General features: G+C 43.7%; 1 protein-coding gene across 2 annotated transcripts in view; it reads right to left on the reverse strand.

Moving 5' to 3' along the window:
• Nucleotides 1–11,327: 11,327 nt before the first annotated feature.
• The window catches only part of KDM5A (lysine demethylase 5A), a 44,780-nt gene continuing 30,187 nt past the window's right edge, over nt 11,328–25,920 (reverse strand). For both annotated transcript variants that reach the window (XM_033057009.1, XM_033057008.1), the window contains exons 19-28: nt 25,076–25,431; nt 24,387–24,525; nt 23,372–23,551; nt 21,808–21,963; nt 20,222–20,773; nt 19,372–19,515; nt 18,017–18,176; nt 17,316–17,536; nt 14,810–15,220; nt 11,328–12,633 (exon numbers count right to left, since the gene is read on the reverse strand). In XM_033057009.1, coding sequence (XP_032912900.1) covers nt 12,421–12,633; nt 14,810–15,220; nt 17,316–17,536; nt 18,017–18,176; nt 19,372–19,515; nt 20,222–20,773; nt 21,808–21,963; nt 23,372–23,551; nt 24,387–24,525; nt 25,076–25,431 — 2,532 coding nt within the window. In that variant the 3' untranslated portion in view covers nt 11,328–12,420. The remainder of the gene's footprint in view (nt 12,634–14,809; nt 15,221–17,315; nt 17,537–18,016; nt 18,177–19,371; nt 19,516–20,221; nt 20,774–21,807; nt 21,964–23,371; nt 23,552–24,386; nt 24,526–25,075; nt 25,432–25,920) is intronic.

Consider the following 25,920-nt stretch of genomic DNA (forward strand, 5'->3'; position numbering starts at 1 on the left):
ATCCAAGGATATACATGAGGAAAGATTTTTAAAATATTTTTATTATTTCTGTTGATAAATCTCTGAGACAAGAGAGAACAGAGGGAAAAAAATAAGTTTTGGGGTCAGTGTCCTTATATGAGGTGTGTAAAGCAGCAGCAAAACATGTACAGGCAGTCTGAGAAGGCAGAAGAGAACAACAGGAAAGAAGTAGCAAACACTGTGGTGTCACCACATGAGTCTGTGGTAAGTCCACACAGCACCAGGAGAAAGAGGGAATCCCACAGGAGGAAGAGGGAAATGGGAGAGAGGCAGGCAGAGGTAAGGAATTAATTCAACCAAGGAGTGATCAAATATGCAACAACTCATTTCAGGAACAAATGCCTTATTGAAAAGGGGGTGACAACAGAAGTCAAAAAGGAAGACAGAGAAGATAAATATTCACTGCATCTCACAATGTAGTGTCATTTGATGAAAATTCAGATTTAAAACAAATTTGAATACTTTTTCCTCACATTGTGCATAGTTAATTAAACATGGTACCTGTGGCCATTACCACAGAACATCATTTGGAAAGGAACCAGGCAAATCCACGCAGAGCTGCTCCTTGTCTGCAGCAATTAAACAGGGTGGTCCAAATGAAACAGCTCCACTCCTCAAATCAGTGATTCTTGAAAGCCAGGGAAGATGGCTTTCCCATAATTCCTCTTCCAGAAGAGAAATTATGCAATATGGTGAGAAACAGAAAAGATCCCATTTTGGGCAGAAACCATCTCACAGTGCAGCTGTTAAATAGGGTAAGAATGCAGAGATTAAAAACAACAGTAAAGACAAATAATATCTTGCCTTGTGCAACAGATTGGTGCAAGGAGAGAGGAGACTGATTAAGGAAATATTTCTATAGCTTGTCAAACCATTGCATTCATCAGCACCACTGCATGAATATCCCTTGGTAAGCACAATTACTGCAGTGTACAGATAGCAATAATCTTATCAACAAGACAACAAGCTAATTGGCAGGAACTAATAGACTACGATAGGAAAATGTGCAATCAATTACAGACTATTTGACTTCCACCCAGTGAGATAAGTCAGTGCTGAACACAACAATAACCCAAAAATGAAAATAAATGTTCAGTGTAAACATAAGCAGCAAGGGGAAATATTAAATCTAGAAGTGGAAAAGCAAGCTGGAAAATCCTGAGCAAAGCATGTTTAAAGTAAAGCATTGCTTTACACATATTCTGGGGTGAACTAAAATAAAGTCTATATGGTTCTGGGAGATGTTACTTGGAAGACTGATTTTTTAAAAATCTTTCTACAGAAAATAGAAAGAGAAAAGAACCAAAAATACCACAAAGGATCAGTTAAGACCACAGAAATTAAAATACTCTTTCAATACATGTTTCTGAAATGGTAGAAGGCAAAGAAATCGAGAGGGACTTTAATCGACCCACTAGAGGCAATGTAAAATCTAAAGGGAAAAATACCAAGGATGAAAGCTCAGTGTCTAAGATTTTGAGTGTAACTGTATCTAAGGCAAGGAGAAGAATAGGCACCATCAGAAACAAAGCTTTACCAAACAGGTTTGTAAGAAAGATGTAAGAGAAAAGGAAAAACTTGAATCTTTAAAAAAAAATATTAAAAAGGTAATATGCAGGCTGTAGTAACAGGCAAACAACTTCATCCAGAGATCTACCAAAATAACATCATTTAAAAATATCTGCATAGATACACACACATGTATTTATATGAATGAGGAGAACACCAGGGAAGAGCTGTCATAGCAGTGTATGCCACCTGGAATCGTACAAGCTGAACCCCCCCAGGCAGCTGCAGAGCACCTTCCAGTGCCACAGGTGCTGGCAAGCGGCAGCACTGATGCTGGCACCTGCCCCAGCAGCATCACTCTCATGCCAACCTCCAGGATGGCACAAGAGGGGTACTTTGTGGGTGGCCTCCCATGAAAACTGTGTGGAAGGAGAGGCTGCCTGTTCAGCAACCTTCTCTGAGCATAGGGTCGATGATGGCAGCAGCCACAGCAGCCACACTCCTGCCAGCCCCATGCAGGCTGTCACCCACACTTTACTGGGACAGTTCCTGCTGGAGCAATGCCTCCAGAGCAGCTCCTGCAGCATCTCCAGATCCAGGCAGGTTGCCATGCACTGAGCAGCTCCCCAACACCTATTTAGAAGAAGACCATGAGCTCTAAACCAGAGGAGTCACTGTGAGAGTGCCTAACACCTCAGCCAGGAAAAGCTGGAAAAATCCTAAAGACTGTTTGTTGATTCATATTGCATTTTGCACCCATCTTCCTCTTTACCTTAGAACATTTGCCATGATTTCTGCCTTCAGCTCGATGCCAGTCTCCCACCAGCAGCTGTGGCTGTGCTACCAGGGAAGCGCTTAGAGCCCAAAGAAAGCAGATGTGCAACAAAAGCCTCTGGAGATAATATGGCCCTTCGACTTTGTCTGGGACAGATGTGCTCAAGAACTGACCCCAGCCCATCCCAGGAGTGCTGATACTGCATGCTCTGGTAGGAACCACAAAACCTACTCAAAGGTCTCGTCTCGCTTCCTATTTATGTCCGTCTAAGCAGAGAGCAAGTGTTGGATTTCTCTCCTCCAAAGCACCAAGCCACCTCCAGCCACCTTAAACCCAAAAAGAGTAGGGTTTCAAAAGGCACCTACTTAGAGGAATGGGGAGGGGAAGGGAGGAGAAGGAAATGTTCACAGGGAGACAAGCATGACCTCTTCCTGTTGTGCAAGTAGCAGCTACTTTAAAATGAATTACACCCCAAACCACCAAGTCTTTTCAGGAGAGTGGCCTAGGCATAGTGGCTGCTGCTGCTTCAAATTCCCACATGGAAAGCCATCAGCCATATCTGAGCACTGAGAGCAACTGTGCCTCCCAGTTCCACCTCTCCCCTGCTCCTCTGTCACTCAGGACAAGCTGCCGCCACATGTGTTGAGGCAATGCAGTCTTGTGAGGCACCTCCCAGCTCCCAGGAACACAATTTGCTGTTACATTATCTGGGAACCCAAAGCCAGAACAAATACTATGCATTTCCTCTATCTGATAACCACCCTGCTACTGGCCTGTTCAGCCTGAAAATGTTGTTCAGCTTAAAGCAGCCATGGCTATAGTGAGCAAAATTGTCACAACTATGCACAGAAAGGGGATAAAGAGAGGCTGACACTGGCTGGCACATTACAGGAACCTGGAGATTGCTCAGCAGAGAAAGGAGCCAAACACAAAGGATTGACTCCTGCTTGAGCCACTAAGCTCTGTCCCAGAAAGGCACATATATTTTGAAACCACAGTAGCAGAAGCAAAAAAAACAGGGCCTGCAGTTCCTGCATCACAGAAGATACTGCTGCAGCCTTTCAAACAACCTCATTCAGAGACAGGCTCCCTTGTGAGTAACTGCTTCCAAATAATGGCTTGAAGAACCAGAATCCTGAGGCTGAAGAACCCTCTCCTCACTGGATGCTTGCAGAGCAGCAGAGGCCGCATTTCTGTGCCCAGGTTTGTACAGATACCTACTTATATATTTATAAAATAATAAAACACAATATAATATAAGCAGGAGCTGAGTAGCAAGCAAAGACTCCTGAGCCTGAAGACTTCAATTTTTTTTTTAGCATCTCCTTCTACTTTCTCCTCAACTCCATGAGGTACCACCAGTTGTCAGGCCTCTTTCCTATTCCCACTTTGCCAGCAACCTGAACAAACCCTTGCAGAGTAACTGTGGGAATAGAGCCTGAACACATTTTAGAGAGAGGGCAGAAGTCACTGCACTTCCAAAATCCAGTCATGGACCTTCTGATGTGAAAGCTGATAGCTGCATTAAGAAATTAAAACTCACCAGTTTGTTGTTGCAGCTAAGGAAACAACTGGAGGATGTTTTCCTATCAAGAACCATGTACCAAAGGAAATCAGAAGTGAGAGGTGTAGGATGAGTGGATTGATTAGGTACAGGCTAAACTGAGGGACAGAAAGGGAGCTGTATTTTGGGACCACTGATGGCCTTTCCTTGTGCTCTGCACATTATTTTGAGTTCAAGATTCAAGTCTGAAAGTGCCTGCCCACAGAGACAGTGATATCAAAGCCATTGGTATGGCAGGGATTTACATGTCCCTGCACCCTGTCTGCCTGCAAGGGGCAGGTTCTGGCAGGAAAAATGAAAAACTTTTCTCAGAGGTTAGACAGAGCTGCAGTGAACTGACTCCTGAAGAAAACCCATAATCTGCTTTAAACAAGGAAGATTTGGGCAGTGATCTCAGAGCATCTGCTCATACTTATTTAAACAATCTAAAAAGTAAAGAAAAAAAAGATACTTAATTCAGAACTACTGTGCTGGTAACTACTCAGAACATGACGTTTCCATTCTGGGATTTTTTTCATTCATGATTACTGGGCTGGTAACTACTCAGAACTGGGAGGAATCCAATAATCAGCTAGTCGTTGGTTGACAGAGTGAGAGGTTTCTCAAAGTAGTTTTCTATGCAAAAGTTGACGAAGTGAAAACTTGGGCATTCAAAAAATGGTCAAAAATAAATAAAAACATGAGTTCTATTTTACCAGCTTCCAAAAACCAGAATTACAGCAGATTTTAAAAAAATTTTTAAATCCTTGCACTGCCAGATGTTCTCTCAAAAACATCTCAGGAAGCCCTCACATGAGCACAAGGAGTGAGAGCCACCAGTTCCTGGCCACTGCTCAGCAGCAGCAGTTTGTCTCTTGTTTTGCTCTCTGCTCACCAGCAGCCCAAGGTAGCGCAGGAGGAAGCAGAGGTACCTGTGCTGCCAGGTTTCTTCTCTAACCTGCCCTTGGCTGCCCTGCTGAGGTCCCTGCAGACAGAGAAAAAGAACTGCACTCCCAGCACTGTCTCTGTGCCTGGTGGGGCTCTGAGACATAATGGGAGCAAGAACCTAGAGTTTTCAGGCAGCTTCCCAGGTGGGTGGATTTCTGCCTGAAGCAAGAGCCACAAACCTTCACACCGTGGCTGATCCCCTGTCTACAAGTCATTCCTGTTCTGGTAGTCAGTTGCAACATCTGGCACCAAGTGTCTTTCAGGCTTATTCATTTTTCCTCAAAGGAAAAAAAAAGTAATTTGTCAGTTTTGATAACTTAAGGCAATCTTATATTTCTAGTGATAAGTGCCAGAAATGAAAAAGTTCAGCTTCCAAATACATGCAGCTGATGGCTGCAGAAAGCTAACCCTCCCAGCCAAGAGGAAGAGAGGCAGTGGAGCAGGGAAGGGGTGCCCAGGCAGGAGGCACAGAGGGATCAGAGGATTTGGGCTGGCTGGTTTGACTCACTACACACACAGCAAAAGGAGAAAGTGGCTTGAGAGCCCTTTGGAGGGAATTTAAGGGTGGGTGCTGCTGCTCATGAGCTCCACTCTTTGCCAATTTTGACTATCCAACTCCAAACCACATCACCCTTTTGCCACCATGAATTCCAACAGTGATGCTCAGGGGGCTGACAAGACCAAGAGGTCACATGGAACAATACACCCAAACACAAGGTATTTCCACCGTGAACATGAAAAACTTCCCTTCAGCCAGAGAGGCTCACAGCATCACAGCTCTTCTTGATGAGGACACTTCATTCCTTGACCCCTGCAAGCTAATGCAGAGGGTCAGGCACTGCTTGCCGATCATCTGACAAGTGCTGGGAATGTGGTTTCATTAAGTCTGTCACAGCCCAAATACAAAGAGCTTTCATGGTGATCACAGAAGGGGGAAAAAAAACCCCCAGACATTGTGAGGTGTTCAGATTGGGGAATTAATTGAAAACATGGAGCCAGTGGAACTTTTAATTTTGGTGTTCACCCTAACTGGGATCTAGAGGAAAAAGGAGAATGGTCTTTGAAATTCTGATTTACCTTGAAAGGTTCCCACTACAAGGTGTGAACTGTATAGACCCTAGTGCTAGAACAGAACCCATGGATTCACACGAGCCAACCAGGAAACAGCTGCTTTTACTGCTGCCCAAATCTGGTCCTAGTGATGCCAATGGACAGGCAGTAGTCACACAGCTCTGTGGAAGGAGCCAGGCACCCTTAGAGGGTGAGAGGAAGGAAAAGCATTTTGGGAGGAACAAAACAGAAGTCTGCAAAGGGAGTTCGTCCTCGTTTCCTTTGGCCTCATCTCCCTGAGAACAGGGACTGCCCAGGGTGTAATGGAAAGGCCCTGGGGGAGGAAAGCAAAAAGCACAAGAAACAATCATGTTTCCCTGAGATCACCAGAGCTGAGAAACAGGGATATGGAACAGCTGCTGCTTAGGGCAAAGCAAAGTGAGCTCCTTTTTGCAGAAATCTCTGCTGTTGCTTGTCCAGCAGCACTCTCTGCACACTCTGTAAACAGGAGTTACACAAAGGTCATCCCCACTTTCTGCTCCAAATGGGAATCCATCAGCTTCCTAGAATCACATAACTCAGCAAGAAAAAAACCAAAACCTGTAAGTTACGAACAGTTTTCCTGTGGCTATGCACCCTTCTATTATTTATTTGTTCAGCTTGGTGCACTCTCTAACTGCTCTAAACCCAAGTCTGACCATTCCAAGACTATTTGTAGCAGAAGCCAGAGGAAACCAGTGCCATGGTAGATGGTAAGGAAGTGAGAAACTGAGAAACCGGGCTGTGTTCCAACCTTAGCAGTAGGATACAAACCTGGCAATGGACTACAGCTGTGGAGCCTCCCCTTCTGGCAGCAGGTGAGAGCAGCAGCACCACAATCTCACCTGGGGCTGGTCCTTTCAGCTCAGGCAGGGATGATTCTGCTCCTCCACCAGGTCTTCTGAGCAGCCACTGTCTCTCCCAGGAATGTTTCTGGGCAAAGCTATGGTCATCTACCTCCTCTAGATGCTTAAGAGACTGTCAGGAAAGGAAATAATTGGATGTAGTGCTATCTAATACACTGACAATATCTAGATTATTTCCGGCTGAAGTGAAAAGTTAGACCATTAGCTGACAGAAGTAAACAATGTGTTTACATCCCACGTCCCACTAAAACCTGAGCTGTTTGTCAAATTCAGAGCTTGGACTTGTGTGGGCTCTGCTGCTGCTGTCATGGCAGCAAACACCTCCTCTTTCCCTGGGGAGCCACAGCCACACCCATGGCTTGGGAACCAACCTGCAAGAGAACGCATCCCTCCATTCAGCTGCCCTATCACACACCCTTTAAAAAACCCACAGCAGCTTCTCTGGCACTTGGCTTTAAATGCCTTTTTTGGGGGGGTGTGGGGGGTGATACACAGACTACCAAAAATTGACCTCTGAAAAGCCTCCAACTAAGACACTATTCACTGCAACAGAGCTTTTGTTTCAAAGCCATTCAGAGCACAGCTCCTTACAAATATTTTTCAGTAAATCCTTGCTACTTTCATTTCACTACCTACAACTTAACACTCACTTGTGCTGAGCCATCCCCATGACAAAGCTCAGTGCTCTCCCTGTCTTGCTGTGCAGCTTCCAACTATTTATCTCCCTCCCAAAGCTGGAATACCAGTAAGGGCTGGATTTATTGCACCTCCCCACTGTCTTGGTGCTCCAAGCAGAGATCCTGTTTGGTTCAGGCAGGTTGACCAAGCACATTCTTAGTGACCACAGCTGGAGAGGATGTCAAGAGTTCCCTGCTTTTCCTTTGCATTTAACTGGAGTAAGCCTCAAATCTTGCTTTTAGCAGACCACAGCACTCAACTTCTTACAGCAATTTTAACAGTTATTTCAGGACTGATAAGAAATAACTTCCACCCCCAGGAAAACATCTGAATCCTAGGAAAAATACCGAGATAAACTTTCTTGATAGACTGTTATGAACCCTCTGTACATCACGCCCATTCAATGAAGAGGACAAAGATGGAACCAATCCTCCTCATACCAACATCCATGCCCATGAGGGATTAAGGTGACTGTAACAGTCACCACTATAATCTTAGCCCAATCTGGTTGCCTTCTGTGATGAACCCTGTGGACAAGGAAGAGTAGCGAGTGTTTACCCTGACTTCAAGGAAAACCACACTTAGGGACTGGATGGACATCCTACAATGGCAGTGAAAAAAATGGGGTGGGCTTCAGCAGTCACCAATTTGAAATCTTGGAGATGGACAGCTGCAAGTGCAGTACCTCAGGTGTTCTGTCTTACCCACCTGGGTAGTGGCATAGAGCACACTCAGATGACATCAAACAATGTTGGCAGAGGACAGGAGCAGCAGAGCCCAAAACATGGGAGGAGACAACTCCCATTCAGTTGGATCTTTCCTGGATGAAGTGATGAGCTGATGAAAACTTTAATTCCTGCATCTGAGAAATTATAAACCAGACCTGGGGCTAACAGTAGCCAGAATGAAAAGGAGTCAGCAGTATTTGCAGCTATACAGGCCTGCCTGTAGGAGGCTGCACAGCAAAAGTATGAGCAGCAGGAAGTTATTTCCCCTCTGTAATCAACATTTTTAAGCTGTACCTAGAGTAACACATCCAGTTTTGGGCTCCTCAGTAGATTGATCAACCTGCAACAAGGACCACCAAGACTGTCAGAAGCTGCAGCTCTTCCCATGGCTCAAGGGAGGCTGAGCTGGGTTTGTTCAGCTTGGAAACCAAGGCTGCAGGACTCCTGCCTACATCAGGTAGTCTTCAACTACCTAATGGATGATTAGAGAAAGTATGAGCCAGATTCTGGCAACAGGAACATTTCAGCAAGTGAATTTTGCACTGGAGATGCTACAATACCAAATGGGAAATCAGAGAAGTCATTGAATGCTCATCCCTGGAAATACTCAGAAGTTTACTGGACACAACCCTGAATAATTTCACCTACTTTTCAAGCTGGGACTGCTCTGGTCAGGAGGTTGACCCAGATGACCTTCAGAAGTACCCCCCAACCCAAATTACTCTATGATTCTAAAAACTGAAAAGATCAGTGTGTCACACTGTGACTTATGCTGTGTGACTGTGTTCTAATCCCTTCAGACTATTCCCATATCAACGTTACCTCCTAAGTCTTCATTATCAATGGTCCAGGCTGCACAAGCATTCAGCTACAGATCTGTCAAAAGCATAAATCCTGAAGGCAATGGTACTGAAGGGCAGCAGTGACATTTATCTCTCTGCAAGCAAAGCAGCCAAATTCCAGGCCCTGTTTTTTACAAGAAAAACCTGAAAACACAAGAGTTTGTACAAGCTATACACCTCAAGCCCTGGCCATTTTCATCTCCTCACAAGAGCTCAGGTAATTTCTTTGACCTTTTGTGGCAGACGCACAAAAAGAAATAATACCAGCAGTGGCAAGTAGCCTTTGTAGACTGCAGCATTAAGACATGGACCTTTCTAGATAAATGAGCTAATATTTTTTATGTGTTGAGATTTTGTCCCCAAAGCATGACAGTTTCCCCACAGCTGCAGCAAACCCACAAGAACAATTTTATCTTGGCTTTGGCTGGCTTCTCTGCATATGCTTTTACAAAACTTCAAACCCCTAGGAGCTGGATGACAATACCACAGCTGTAGCTTTGGGTTTTTCAACCACTAACTACAGGTTTTTCCAAAAGTTAACATTTATTCATAAGTTCATACTATCAGCAATCCTTTGATAGGAATCACGCTCTTAAAAAACAAGCTTAAAACAATAAGATGCAAAGCTAATAATGGTCTTCAGTTGATGAACACCTTATCCAAAAGCAGACGAGACATGTGTGACCAGAAGAAGGTGTGGCAACCTCCTTCCAACAGTGGAACTGAGGCTCTCCATGTGGCTACATGAAAAACAGCTACTAAAAATGTGACTTTTGCACGTTTTACACATTTCTTTCTGTTGTTTGCTCTTTCCTGGGCTCGTTACAAGCAGAATGACCACGGTTGCACTGTAGTGCTGTTTGTTTCCATCTTGCTGTCACTAGTGCTACTGTCAACACTCTCCACCACACCTTCTATGCAGAGAAACAGGAACATGCAATGAGGGTTTACTCCAAGGTCTCTTTTCCAGTTGATGGCAATGACATACAACAACTTCATCGCGACAGAGAATGCAGGAATGGTTACGAGGATATGCTCAGGCTAACAGGAGATGCTAACCATATTTTTTCCCTGTTGTGTAACAAATTCTAGGAGTCAGGAAAGAATACAGAACACTGGGATTCTTTAAGAAATCTTGTACTAGTCTACTTCTGGAACGATTAAACATCTGTGACAGATCGTTTATCCACTCCATATAAGGAAACATTTATGTAGTACCATCAGTTAAAGCTTGAAGGAAAAGTAACAACTGTTTAAATCACTTTACCAAAACTAATGTACACTGAGAAGAAAAAAAGTAATTGGAGGCAAAATGAGGGTATGTCTATACAAAGCATAGACTCCTTCATAAATAAGTAAACAAATAATACTCTTAAATTTGCTAGGGTGCCCTTTCAGCCACATGCTCAACCACAGCTTGCTTTAGCTTTCAACACCACATTAAGTCTTGTAGGAGCAGGAAGTCTGTGTCCAATTTGCACTCAAAGCTCCCAAGACACTGGATCTTCTGCCCTCCATCCTATTTCTTTTTCTTTTGCACATTTTTTTCTCTTCCCAGGTAGCAGGCACACACACAGAAGAAAACAATGAAGTTCTGTCTACCTGACCTGAGGTGGTTTTTTTGTGATTTTTTTTGTTTTTGTTTTTTTTTGGATGGATAATTCTGCCAGATAAATAAACTTCCAAATATTAGAGAACAAGAGAAGGGACACAGAACAGTCAAGACAGCACACTTTTGTTTTTGTCAATATTTCTTTAAATCCCAATCCAGCTCCTAGTAAGACTGGACACTACTTACAACACTCCTAGAACTGCAGAAGAATGGAAACACAATAGGGAGCGAGTGGAGAGGGGGACAAGACAGCCCAGGGGCTGACTTCAGACATTCACATACACAAGGCCAGCATCCACTGGAGTCATTAAGGCCCAGATGCCCCACTAACAGGAACAAACTCAAACACAAAGGTAGCACATGAAATGTATTTACCTATTTAAACACAGGCAGCTGGTCAAGCTAGAATGGGGAAGGTAACTGCTAATTCCTTGTACTACAAGGAAGGAATGGAGTAAAAAAACCCAAGCCCACGGGCAGGTTTTTGCATTGTGAACCTCTGTCTGTGCTGCTGGTTAACAGTGGTAAGTATAAAAAAATCAAAGAAAAATAATCTATTTATAGAACAAGTCAGTAGTCTGAGACATTTAGAAAAAAGTAAAAACAAGTCCTTCTTTAAAAATGGATTTACTAAAACAACTGTCACCCAGGATGACCCCAAGCCCTCTGGTCCTCTGGCAAAGCCAGGGGCGACTTCAAACAAGAACTGTTGCTGATTGTACACTGGTACACATCCAGCAAAGCCAGCAGGGAGGGGTTTGCACTGTCAACAGTATCTGCAGACCGCTTGCTGGTATCACATGAGGCCATGCCCATAGCCTGGTGATACTGGAAAGAGTTTTAAGTGAAACTTTTCACAGAAGCACATGTCAGTATAACCTCTGAGGTAAGTGGGCTGTCTTCTTTCCTTCCCATCCCTGGGTACAGATCTCAGAAGCTGTGCCCTGGGCGCCGTACCTCCTTGCCAGCTCCATCCTGCACCACACAACTTTAATGTGCAGGACTGCAGAACTCTAAGCAAAGCCTAGAACAGGAGAGAGCATCCCTGGGCAAAGGGAAGCAACTCTGCTCTTCCCAAGTTCTGCTCTAGCTAAATATTATCAATGCTTTCTGGTCCTCCTCAGGACAGGAAGATCGGTTGCTTCCCACTGAGGAAAAAAATTTGCCTAGTGGAGTAGAGTTGGGTTTCTTTTTTTGGTAAACAGAACCTTGGCTGATTTCTGAGATTGAGCTCCTCTGCCCTTTAGCTACAAAGAGAAACTAAAAGAAATTCATCCACTTGCTCCCACCCTTATAGTGTAGCATTAGCTGCCTGGATATGAGGGCAATTTCATTCTCCCAAGACATTGCTCTACACTGGAATGGCATGGAGAGGCGAAAGAGAACTTCCAAAGGTCACCACCTCCTTCGGGTAACCTGGTAAGTCTAAGAGCTCCAGCCTATGCCCACCAGTTCCAGACCAGCTCCACTGCCAACATGTACTTCTAACACACTGAGGTGTCTAATCTAACAGCCTCGAGTTTGCTCAGTCCTTGAGAGCAACAGCCACACTCAAAGATGGAAACACTCAAGTCAGAAAGCACTGGCTGGAGCTCCTCATCAAGGCAGGGTCTGCATAGATGAGTCGGTGCCACTGTGCCTTGACATTCCTGCTGCAGGAAGGAAGCCAGCTGTGAGGAACAGACCAACTCCACTGCACATCTGTACATCCTTGGAAGAGAAGCTCGGGGGCTACATCAGCTTCACGCCCTTTTGCTCTGAAGGGCTCCAGAGGTCCATTTCCCAATGAGTTCTGGGCACAAGCAGTTGCTAACTCGTCTCCTTGAGCTCTTCCATTGGTAGTTTGTAGCTCAACAAGAAGGGAGGAGGTGGGGCGTGGGCAGGGCTGCTGGGCCCCTGCAGGGGTTTCTTTGCACAGTTTATACAGATGTAATCCTCATTCTCAGCCATCTCTGGGGAGACCCCGACACACACCTGATGGAACCACTCATCGCAGCCCCCGTCACACTGCACCCAGTCCACCTGCAAGAGAGCACATCAGCAACACAGCCTGTTACAGGGAAGGACACACAGGCACAGTTTCTAGCAAGAAACATCTGCTGTTAAACCTCCCTGAGCCACCAAGAATAGAAAAGCTCTGGGGCAAAAATTAATGCCCCTACAGAGCTTGTTTAAACAAGCCGCTTCAGTTTAATAAAAACTAACTCTTCCAATAAACCTTTCCCCTCTTGCATCCTTACACTGCAACAACACAAAAACACTCTACTGCTCCTGAGGAAGATGACTCAGCTCTCCTCAAATGAAAGGAGGTGTGCTAAAACACATTTTAAATGCTCAGGGATGGTTACTTCAGCATAGGTGAGAATCTTTAAACACACCCTCTTAGACTGCATTATTAAACAGTGTATTTTACATATTTAAGTCCTGAGTGTCAGAACATTTAAGCTCAATACAAACTTGGAGTTGAATTTGCCGCAGAACAATTTGGAAAACGCAAAAAACAATTTTAAAAGGAGGAAGAAAAAAAGATGAATTATTTGATTTCTGCAGTTCTTTGAATAAAATTACATGTTAATTTGAGACAGCGGGCAGAAACTCAGGTTTACAGGATAAGAAACAGCTTCAGTCATTGCATTTTTTGACAAGTATGGCATTCACCTATTGAAAGTACAGAAACGTACAGAAAAAACATTCTGAAAAAAATGTTGATCATCAGTGTGTGTTAAAAGCTGACAATGATGCCAGGCAGTACCACAGAGAGGCAGATCAAGTTTCTTTTGTAATAATCCAATCAGGTCTAAAATAACTGATTACAGTAAATTCACGAATACAAGCCGCACTGAGTATAAGCCGCATCTCTGGGTGTTGGCAAATATTTTGGTTTTTGTCCATAGATAAGCCGCACCCGAATATAAGCCGCTCTGTCGTTCGCAGCGAGGACCCGCGTGCAATTAGTAACAGAACCGCGGGAGGGCGGGGTTTGCTGGCTGAGCTAAGGCTGTGCAGGCTCGGCCCGCTAGGGGCTGCTGACGGGGCCAGGTGGCCCAGCCCGGTGCTGCCGCTCGGGGCCGGCCGCCGCTGCCACTGGGCTCGGTCACCCCAGGTCGGCGCTGCCCCGCGGTGGCAGGCAGGGACGGAGCTTCCCCCGCTCCTACGGCAGCGGCGGCGGGCGGGGACGGAGCTTTCCCGTGCCCGTGGCGCCGGGCAGGGATGGAGCTTTCCCGCGCCCGTGGCGCCGGCGGCGGGCAGGGACGGAGTTTCCTCGCTCCTGCCGCAGCGGGTGGGGACAGAGCACCCCACCTCCTCCTCGAGCCGCAGCAATGGCGGCACGGGCTTCCCCCCCTCCTCCCCGAGCTGCAGCAATGGCGGCACGCCCCCCCCCCCCCCTCCTCTCCGAGCCGCGGCAATGGCGGCGCGGGGCCCCCCTCTCCTCCCCTGGGCTGCGGCAGAGGAGGAAAGAGAGCTCTCCCGCCTCTCTCCCTGCCCCCCGTGCTGCCTGCAGGGAGCCAGGGCAACACAGTAACACTGTAACAATCGCGGAATGCCGGCTTTTACTGGCCGGTGCTTGGCTCGGTACTCTGGCTGGCACGTCTGGGGTTGTAAATGTCAGAAAATTATTCACATATTAGCCGCCCCCGACTATTAGCCGCACTTCCGGGTTTCCACCAAAATTTTTGTCAAATTGCTGCGGCTTGTATTCGTGAAATTACTGTATTTATCTCCAACAAGCCAAATGAACCACTGAAATCTGTAGATCACCCAGCCTGCAGCATCACTGTTCACAGAGAATATGCAAGAAATTCAGAAAATCTACTTCATTTACAAACATCACACATCCCCCACTCCTGCTCAGGAACACAGTAAAGTCAGAAACATTTTTGAGTCAAATAATTAATCCTTTGGATCAGCCAATGCATGTTGCACATAGTCAATAAAAAATACACAGCTTGCAGAGGTTAAACTTGCCAACCAAAACAGAGCACCTTTTACCAGATTCTAACTTTCCTTCTGTTTTGAAGTACCTTAGAGAACAAGGAAGTTCTACAGTTTAATCTGCTAAATCCATGTACCTACCCAAGTACTACTCAATGCTCTGTCATTTCTTATCACATCACTTTGGTTTCTCATGCTGCTCAACTTAAGTATTACCCAGCACACGCAATGGAATTGCATGTGACAGAACTAAGGGAAAACTCACTTTGTCCTTGCAGGGCCTTTGGCAGTTCTGAGCAGCACACACAGCATTCTCATCATCTGATTCTTCTGCTCCTGACCAGTCGTACTTGGAAGGAATATCTAGAACCTTCTTCTCTCTTTTCTTCTCTGTGCTCTCCTTTGCCAGTTCTACTTTTGCCACAACTGCTTTCTCTCGCTTCTTCTTGCGCTCCTCTTCCTTTGCCAGTTTCTTTGCCAGCTTGTTCAGCTCCTTTGTCTTATCCATGGTGAGTTTTAGCTTCTTCTTCTTGGGTTTTTCCAGTTTTTTCAGCTCTTTAGATTTTTGCTTCATATCTCCAAAGAACTGCTCTGCTCTCTCCAGTTTTCGTTTCCGCTTCCTCTCAGAAGAGTCCCTCCCTCTCATTTTTAGTGGTTTTTCATCCATGCTGTCATCCTTCATAGAAAAAGATAAATATTTTACTCAAAAATTTCTTGCAAACCTCAGGTCTGAGAAATGTAATTACCTCTACCCTTACTCTGATGGCATGAAGAAATCTAGTCAACAACATACTGTTACAAATTTTAAACAAAACAAAACCACTTAATGCCATTTTCATGATACTATAAAAAATTCGTAACTGTTACAAACTGTGTCAAAGTACAGCCAGTCAAAAATACCCAGTGGAAAAAGTGAATTATCAGCAAGGGTAAGAAGGCAAAATAAGCAACAATTACAACTCCCTTCTCCCATTGTTCTTAACAGAATTTGAGAAGATTAATCATTAGTTAGATGGTCTTGCGTATTTTTCATCGGAGGTAAGTCTCACCTGTAATTATTTTTGAGAGAAAGCAACTGCTGTTTTGGAGATTAAGAAAGAGTAATTGATGAATTCTTAAAATGTACCATCAACTCAAGCAAGAAGAGAAAGCAACATCCATTATTTGAACAGCTTCCAAACTGGCAGACACTGTAAATATCCTGGTGTGACCAAGAGCTCTTAAATAACAGATTCAGATCACAAGCGGGGCTTAAAACTGGCCAGCTCAGTCCCTGCAGGTAGCATTCACGGTGACAAGTCCCATTCATACCTGAAAGATTCATTTGTGTAGTCCTTTGTACAAACAGGACTGACCTGATTTCAGTCAATGCAGCTACATACTTTAACCTTAATTATTAATAGATTAAGAACATACTACAAGCCAGTAAAGAGACTGTTTACTGTGCTTTACTTAATATAGCTACTCCACCCAAAACAAAACCCTCCCATGATTACTTTACAAAAGTCTCCTTATTTTGTATGAAAATAGACATAGAAGAAGTTCAATTCAAAATGAGCAGTTCTGGTCAAGCAAGTATTCATGAAAGTTAACCAGAAAATGTAACGCACACAAACTCTGCACTCCTCACCCCACTCCCCTGGAAAAAAGCTTTGCTTAACTATTAATATAACAGTCTGGCTTATTATTTATAAATTGTTATTTGCTGGCATTCAAACTGCTCTTCAATCAACTCCTTGCCAAAACCATTGCACTGAAAGAACATTAAGCTTGCATAGCACTGGGGTTGAAAGGTGGTAAAGCAGCAATGCTTGGGAGGCAGGGGCAGTTTTATGCTCCACACTTGTAACTGATGCAGTCTGAAAACACTAACTCACCCTTTGTGTATGGATGGCACGCAGAAAATGAGACACCAATTAATATGTTCACCTAACCTCACTGTTCACAGCATGCAACCTTCCATCTTGTAGTACTGTACACAGCCAAAAAGCCAAGGAAGACCCATCATCTAATGTTCTTCCTGTGTAGCTCAGTAACCCAACAAGCCATCATAAAATCCATAGCTACATATGGTCAAATTGACCCCTAACTGCAGCTGAGAGATGACAAAAAATGGGTTCCATTCAGGCTCTTCAACCCAGCAGCTGACCTCCTCTTCCAGCATACATCACTTGCCCTCTGCATCAAGGTAGCTAAATGATTTGGACTAGACCTCAGAGTCAGCAGATTAAACCTGCCTGATCCACTGGCAGCTGAGCAAAGCAATCAGGACATCTTCACAGTGTATCAATAAAAAAATTGCTATGTCTTGGGTATTCTGAGAAATCTTATCATCTGCATATCTGTTTTCCCCAGTAACAAAGTTCAGGAACATACAAGTATCGTGTTATATAAACTAAGTGTAATTTTTCATCTTAATAAATGTTTCCTCCAACTCCTTTGCAGATGAGCTGTTTCCAGGCATAATCAAGAAGAGTGTTTCCTTCCTTAACCTGTTATCCTCTAAAATAAGGCTTGCACATGGAATTACTTAAGAAAACTGTTCCAAATATGTTTAACTGTGGAGGACAGTGCCATGGCATGAGTGATCAAGACCTGAATTTCTTGATCACTTATTCTGTTTTTCTCCAATCTACTACTCCCTCCAGGTGAAATCCAAACATGATAAGCAACTAAGCACTCAACTATTCAAGATCCTATCTATATAAATCCACCAACAGAATGTGGTGGCATTTTTGTTCCACACCAGAATATTTCTTCGCGTTCCCTACCTCCATGATATGAAGAAACCTTTCCTCAGAGGGTGGATGAGTGGCCTGTAAAATCCGCCAGATGTGCTGAGTTTCATCCAGAGACACCTCCAGTAGATCTCCTACCATCATCAGATCTTCCAGTTGAGCTTTTGCTCCAGGTGACAGCTCCAACACAGGGGGCTCCAAACTGCGAGGTACCAGCGGGCTCTTCCGAGGCTGCTTCCTTGGTGTGCTAGAACCTTTCAGACAGGACCAAGACACACAATCATTAAGGCTGGAAATAACCTCTAAAATGATCTGAGATTATAATCCAACCACTAAACCATGTTTCCAAGTGCCACACCCACATGCCTTTTGAACACTTCCCCAGGCAGCCAGTTCCAAGCCCTGACCACCCTTCCAGCGAATAAATTCTTCCTAACACCCAATCTAAACCTCCCCAGGTAAAGCCATATAAAGATAAAAGGAAGAGATCAAACCCAAAAGAAATTACATATTTTTCACAACATTTTAAGGTGGGAAACATTAACAACCAAAACACATTGGCACAGGTCTATATATCAAATATCAGGAAACTAACTGCAATGTAACTTTGCAGTACCTTCCTCCAGACAATACAACCCGTACAACTAGCATGGACAACAGCAGTTCCACTCCTCACTGACTGCTCATCCCTGTTATCTACTTCATTTTGTCTCAATGTATACAAAAGCAAATACCTTGAGAGCAGCTTTTAGAAGCAGAGGAATAGGCATGCTCAGCACAGAAGGAGGGAGCAGTCCACATGTGTGTCACCACCTCCTCTGATTTGATGGGGATTTCCTCATCACAAAACAAATTGGGCTCCAAGCTGCTGGAAGATTTTACGCTGGCATTGTCCTGAAAAAGACCCACAGAAAACCTGCAACATCTGAATCCAGAAAACACCTACTTCAAAGTAAATTCTACTGAGACTGAGCAGTCTGCAGCTCCTAAAGCCCTTCTCCAAAGCCCTCCTTCAGAGATAAAGAAAGGTAAAAACTATATCCCTACTTAAATGGTGGATGAATAGAGGTAGGTCAGTATATTTACAGCTAGTGCATGAAAAACACTTAAGTTTCCTCACTCAGCAGTCCCTTAAGTTTGGTTGTCGGAAGTCAACATGATGAAGAGAGGCTTTCTCTTAGCCTACATAATTTATTATTTTGCTTGAAAAGTCTGACTGCAAGCTCATAAAGATTTGTATCTTCCACAAAGCGGAGGTATGCTGAGTAAACTACAGTGACTACAGAAAGAAATGACTTAAGACAAAAAAAAGGCATTCCAGCACAGAAACAAATATCAATATAATGGCAGTCAAACACTGCCCTGGGATCACTACTTTTACAGCACTGTTAAATCAGTTTAAGTTAGGACCAAACACTGAAAGAAGAGGGTTCTCATGAATATTTCCATGAACAAAGTAATGATGGCACTGGATTGTGCTCAGCTCAGTGTGTTGAGTAAGACACTGAACAACTCAAGGTATTGGGCAAGACAGTAATTTCACAACATAAAAAGGGAGTTTAAAAATGGTAATCCTTCTCTCTCTGTGTGGCCTTCAGTTGCATGTTTTAAACAAAGTGATATACAAACTAACGATTTCTGTACAGAACTACAAGTGGGAAGTGCAAGTTTGAACTGCCCAGATGAAAAGGTAGAATAAATACACTCTGAAAGAGCAAAGTATTTCTCTCTAAACTATGAAGAGTTCATATCTTCAACAGTATCTTGTTATGGGTATCTTATGGGCATAAAGACAACAATATTCATCCTCCAGGGTGTTATAAATCCCTTGTAAGCGTATATTTTTCCTCAGCACTAAAATTCAAACAGGACTTGGGAAATTTTGCATAAAAACATTACAAAACTTGACAATGGTTCAGAGAAGAGGGACAATCAGATAAAAATCAAGAAGTATCTCTTCTGCCACAGGTGCTATGGCAGGATATATAGAGACAGCTTAAGATATAATAAATGTTCTAAAAAAATAGATTAATGAAAGACAGGTGCTCTGTACTAATACCATGCAAACAAATCACACTGGATTACTTACCTTGATGTCATAGCCATAGGTCTCCCTGATGTCTTCATCAGAGTCTGTCTCTTCATCATCATAATCCAAAGTCTGCCGTGGGGATGAGGACACACTCCCTATCACTCTGTTAAAGGCTGACTGCTGAAAACTTGTCAAGTGTCCCTAAAAAATAATGGAATATGGAAATGAAACAAGAACATTTCCAGGAAAAAAAAAAAAAACTGTAAAAACCTCAAGAGTTATTAACAAAGAAAACACTGGTTCTTTTGGCCTGAGGATAACTGCCTGGACATCACAAATGAGACCACTTACAGAAAGGTGTGAAGAAATCTAGGGAAATAGCCAAGTAAAACATTTTGTTAGATTCTGATACCTATTTTTTGATAATAATGACTAGAAAGACTTAGATACTGCTCTTCAATGCTACAAGTTACAGCTTCTTCACCACAGCATGACCTGACCTGATTTTCAAGGTAAAGAGGTCAGCTATGGAATTGTTGGTGTTTGACTACATTCCTCACTGAAATTTACTAACAAGACCCCAAATGCCTGGGCATGACTATCCATGAGAAATTATAAATACTGAGACCTTGGATTCTGTCAAGAGGAAAATAGAAAAAAACAACAGCAGCAACTGTTTTACACATCTTGACAGTGAGCAAAGAGCAACAAGCCTGTTCCTGACTGTACCCTACAGAAACCAGCCAAAAGCTGCAGAGCATCGAAATGAGTAAGAAGTTTTACAATATGTAGTTCTCAGTTTTTCACTGTCCTCCCCTCTCCCCCACACTTCTCCAAGAAAAACAAGGTTTTTTGACACATTAAATTAGGGCAAGCTGAGGGAACAGCAAGATATTCCCATCCCTACCTGCAGGTCAGGATTAGCTGCTGCCTTCTGCAGCTCTGCACTGATGATTTTCTCTGTTTTCTCCCGAGCTGCCTGCTCCACCATTCTCTGGCTGAGCACGGAGAGCTTGGCCAAAGCAGAGGACAGCTCGTCGGTGGCCAGGGCCTGCCGTGCGCGGTCCTGCCAGCTCATGGCTCGCTCTGTCAAGCACTGCAGGGCCTCCCCCTCGGGCAGGCGCACAGGCAGCTTCTGCAGGGACACCAGCAGCGACAGGATGGTCTCCAGGCGCGGCCGGCGGGAGCGCATGCACAGGGGGCACAGGAACTTCACTTCCTTGCCCTGCCAGCTGGAGCCCTTCTTCTGAGAGCTGGTTTTGGGCAGGGGCACGCAGCTGCTGTGAAACCAGTCCTTGCACAGTTCGCACTGCAGCATGAACCCGCTGGCTGTCTTGCGGCAGATACAGAACTTGACCTCTTCGATTCGGTCCACCATGGTCATCTTGGCCAGGTTGGCTGTCCTGAGAGCGTGCATGGCTTCGATCTCCTTCTGTTCCCGCTCCTTGAACACAGCCACCTGCCCAGCAAGGACCGAAACGTGTCATGGCTTCACAGCTAAGAGATTTCACTTTATTAGCACCACAGGAAAAGGAAACAGTCAACCCAAACAGATCAAGAGATCTAAAACTAGCTCAAAACTTAGGAAATACATGATCTAATCAAAACATTTTAGGATACCTCCTCCTCAGCTGCCCACTACTCCCTAGAGTCCTTCTGATAGAGATGCTATGTAAACTTTAGATAACCTTCTCAGTATCTACAAAGTTTCTCAAGTTCATAATTAAATCTGTCATAAGGCCACCAGAAGAGCAGGTTTTTGGCTCCAGAGAAGAGGTCAAATTTGCTCCATTCATCTGTTTACTGAGACAATGGAGTTGAGCATTGTCTCAGAAGAATCTGAGTGACCACATATCTCCTGAAGCACTTACACTTCGTTAATGTTTCCATTCAGGTAATTATAATTCAAGTATACTACAGTATATAATATACATATATAACATGTAATTCCAGCATACTACAGTAAAATAGATTGTGTATAAGCCATATCAATAACCCTGCACACATTTTTTTTGATCCCAGGGAAAGGGCAGCCAGATTACAGTAAATTCTTCTGATAAGCAGAATGAATATCCCCCAAAAAAGAGGAACCAAATATAACATTCCCTCCAGCACAGTGTCCATGACCAAGCATTTGTAGGCTGACCACAAAACTGACCTAACCAAATAAGTGCTGCTCCTGGTTAAGATAGAGTTGCACCTCATTACTTCCACATCATTTCAGTAAATGTCAATATTAGATGAGCAGCAACAGATAGTAATCCAAGAGCATTTAAGTCTTGCACATACCCAATGGTATTAAATACCAGCTGTAAACTTTGCTTCCCTCTACCTTCCACAGCAATTGAAGTTGAACTACATTCTTGTGCCAAAGACTGTATTAGGAGGTATCTTTTCCAAAGAAATTAATTGATCAGTTTTCCCCTAGAATTTCTCAATTAGAGATTAATTAAGCCCACACAGCAGATGACACCACTTTTCATTGCTCCTTACCACAGCTGCAGCATCCCTGGCCTCCTCCAGCCCATCCTCCAGTTCACTCAGAGATTCCAAGTCAAGATCTTTCTCCTTTTCCATCAACTCCTTGGCCCTTTTCCGCCTGTTCTTACTGCTCCCATAAACACCGATATCAGTCCGTGGGCTCAGAACCTGGAACCACCAAGGAAATTATCCTGTCAGAGCCAAGGATGCCCAGCACATCCCACCAAGGAATGACAACAGTGTCACCAGGGAACAAGAACTGCTCAGCAATCTAACCCCTTTGATACCTGTCAACAAATTTAAGGAAAAAATGAATGAACAGATAAGGACAGAAGTAGCTCAATTATGGAACTGGAATGTCATCAGCAACCAGTGACACTGCAGGCCAAACAAAGCCACTGTGTGTTTACTGACTAAATTACAGAATTTATTCAGATTACACTATTATACATATAGTTAACAAAAATACTACATGCAGTTAGACATCCACAGTTCAACATTCACTTCAAGTGCCTTCATCAATCAAGTCTTAAAAATTATTTACATCAGTCATTTGGTGCCTGAAAAATCCCTAAAAATATGCTATAATCAACATGAGAGGTTGAAAAGCACTTCTGAGAAAAAGAATAAAGCTTTAAGTCATTGTGACTAGTTAGAATGCATACTTAAATAAAAAACCTAGTAAATTAAATTCAATACAGAAAAGCTCAATTGCTACATTTAGGAAAATGCAAAACCTGAACATATTAAACAACTAGACTGCAAGAAGAATACAGAAAAGAAGTTGTATCTAGAGTGTATCACAAAGTGAACAAAAATGAGTGTGATGCAGTTGCAAAGGGAAAATCCCACTGGAAAACAGTAAACATCAATACCCCCTTTGAGACACAAGATGTAATTACAGCACTTCACATGACACTAGGGTAAAGTTAGAGAGTGGGGATTCTGTCTGGATTTGGACACCTCACTGAAAGTGAAGACAAACTGCAGAGAATTAACACCAATGTAAGAGAATGAAAAATAGAGCCTCTGAGAATGCAGCTGAACCAGAACTGTTTTCCTTCGAAAAGGGAAGCCTGTCAAGTAGATGTGATAGATCTTCAAACACATGATTGATTTTTATTGAAACAAGGACAGTCACTACATCCACTGAAGTGAAATAAACAGTAGCTGACCCATTTTTTTATAGTTAAACTGTTTAATAAAACATCTGATCTATTCTCTCAGCATTTAAACAGTGTGGCAATTGAAAACAGGTTTGTAGACTGACAGGACTCAAACAGGTCTGTGTCCATTTCAGGCCTACATTTTTTTAAAGACAAAAAAATGCTTTACTTTCCTTCTTCCTTCAAAATTAAGAGATGAGATTGTCAATACACAGAACAAGACTAAGCTTTTTGGTTGCATTTTTGATTCTTTTAACCTGAGAACAGCTGAAATTATATACTATATAAAAGGAACTATAATCCAGCATAACTGAACCAACCAGCTCCTCCCTCCAGATAACTGAAGGCCATGAGGACCAATTTCTGACAGACAAGTGTGTTCTTCTGACATGGAAGTACATGCTGCTCACCTGCAGCAGACTGTAGCTGGAATTCTTCTTGAGGAAGGTCCTTCCTGTGCGCTCCCTCCAGGCACGAGCTGCAGCCACCTGGGACTCCAGCTGAGGCAGGGCATCGAGGCGCACCGGGATGGGGCGGCCTTTGGCAGACAAGCTCTCCAGCTGCTCCAGGTAGGCATAGTTGCTCCCATTCTGGGGTGAAAGAAATTTTTTCTAAGCCAACAATCCCACCATTACATCAAGTGCCAGCCTAATTTCAAGCCACATGATTTTAAGTCACTGCCTAAAATAGAGTTTCATAGGAAAGGAAAGGAGGGCAGTGTTTCAATCTACTGTTATTTTAACAGTCATTTTGACATGGCCAGCTGGCTTAGTGAATAAGAAACACCCCATCTCCAGACACTTATCTAAAGGCTGTCTAACAGCAAGAGTGATATAGGGGCTAATGTGAAATCAATTGGGATTTTCACTTCAATTCCCAACAAGTACCTGGCACAAGATATGCAGCTCTAGTTCAGCAATCAGCACTCAGAAATATCACAGAACCCTGGATCAAGTTATATGTGTAGACCAGTAGAAGGGGAGGTTACTGAACTAATTCATCTCTTCCAGAAAACTTTGGCCACCAGTGCCATTAAATCTTACATCTTAGGGAGAAAACAAAAAACAGAAAAACTCCCACAGCCAGATCCAAAACTGAAAACTTGAGAGCATCCTCTGCTGCAGCTAAACATTTTCAGTGATAGCATGCTGAACAGCTCCAAAACCAAATACTGGATCATAATGAATTTGCTAGTTTTTATATCCACTCTGAAATGCACAAAAAGAAGGGAAATAGAAATTGGATACCCAGTGGGGAAACAAATGCAAAAGCAAAACAGGTACACAAGCTCCAGTAAGCACATTTAAGAGTCTTAGAAAGGCTTCTCTTCAGGCCACCTTCATGAGGAGAGGTGCTAGGAAAAAAGGTAACACCTAAATAAAAGAAGGGCAGGCAGAAGATTCCAGTCCCTGCTGTCACCCCTACCTGAATGGCCTCCACTTTGGCTGTCCAGTCTCTAGCCCGCTGCAGGGCTTCTTTCAGTGCCAGCACATTGGGCAGGTAAGCAGGGATGTTCTTTGCTTCATTCACGATGCCCTCCAGAGCCATCATACTTTGGCGTGGTCTAGAGTAAGAGAAACCCAATTCCAGCCTTCTCTCAAAATGCCAGTCATCTAAAGCCATCAATTTAACAGGCTGGTGATGAAACTTGATCTCTACACTGCAGTGCAGGACACCACGGCTCTATGCTTGGTGCTACTGGCTACCAAACAGCAGGAGGGGAGAAAGCTGATGGGCTTGGAATAATCAAGCTCAAAAGGGCACAGCGTAACAACTCCTTAATACCAAGAAAGCTGCCTCGTGCTGGGAGCATAGTCAGGGTTCTTTTTGAGGGGGATGAATAGCAAAGACAGTAGCAACATCCACAGCTTTAGCCTCCTGCCACTGTACAACATGATAGGGAATCAACACTTCTGCAATTCATCAATCTCACATCCAACTCTTGAGTAAGCTAACTGCTGGAAGGTTAAAAAAAAACAAAACAAAAAAAACCCCTCAAAATAAGAAAGGCAACTACAGTTTCAAGCACCCAATTCTTCACCACACTTCTCAAAAGAGCATGAGAATCACACAAGTCTGGGACCTCTAAGAACAGTTTGGAAAGCAACACTCACCTGGCCTGCAGGCAGACCTTGGCCTTCTCCTCCCACCTCTCTGAGACTGTGAGCAGCTCTTGAAGCTCAGCCATGGCTTTTTCTACAGCATGATGTGGTGCCAAGCCCACACCAGAGTCAATCAGCTTCTTCATCACATCCAAGGTGACCCTCTGGGGATCCAAGAGGGTGGACCTCACCTCATCCAGCCACCGAGCCTGCTGCAGTTCTTGTTTCAACCTTGGTAGCTCAGGGAGCTCAACATAAAGGCCAGAACCCATGTCTATCAACTCCTGCAGCTTGGAAGAGTCTGGGACCTCATCAATCATAGCTTCTTGAGCACGCTCGTGAAATTCTTCCACATCATCGAGCAGATTCTGAAGGAACATACAGCACAATCAATTAGGAAAAAAACACCCACAGAATCCAAAAGAAAATCCAACTGAGGGGGGATCATTCAGCTGTAAACTTGAATGTGATCATCACATCATCAGTCTGAGTTTCTGCACACAATGCCAGCTAGCTGTCAGAAGCCATCACATCTGACAGAAATTAAGTAACAGACCATCTAAAATTATTTGATGGTCTAATGTTTCTTACCCTAGGCACATTAGTTGCATCAAACTCTGCACCTAAAATAGTACAACTGCAAATGACAATAGCTCCCAATAAAACAGAATATTTAGCACTACCCAGTCAACAGTAGTTTTAAAACAGTGGGAAGAAGAGGGACTTCTGCAAATAGGTCACCATTTCAATAGTGTGAGGGGCATTACAGTAATGACAGTAACACAAAGCAGAAAAAACATGCTGAGGAGAAATAACTAGCCAGAGATGTACGAGAACACAAATATCACAGGTCATGA

The sequence above is a fragment of the Catharus ustulatus genome, chromosome 4 (genome assembly GCF_009819885.2).
Source record: "Catharus ustulatus isolate bCatUst1 chromosome 4, bCatUst1.pri.v2, whole genome shotgun sequence".
NCBI classification, from domain to species: domain Eukaryota; kingdom Metazoa; phylum Chordata; class Aves; order Passeriformes; family Turdidae; genus Catharus; species Catharus ustulatus.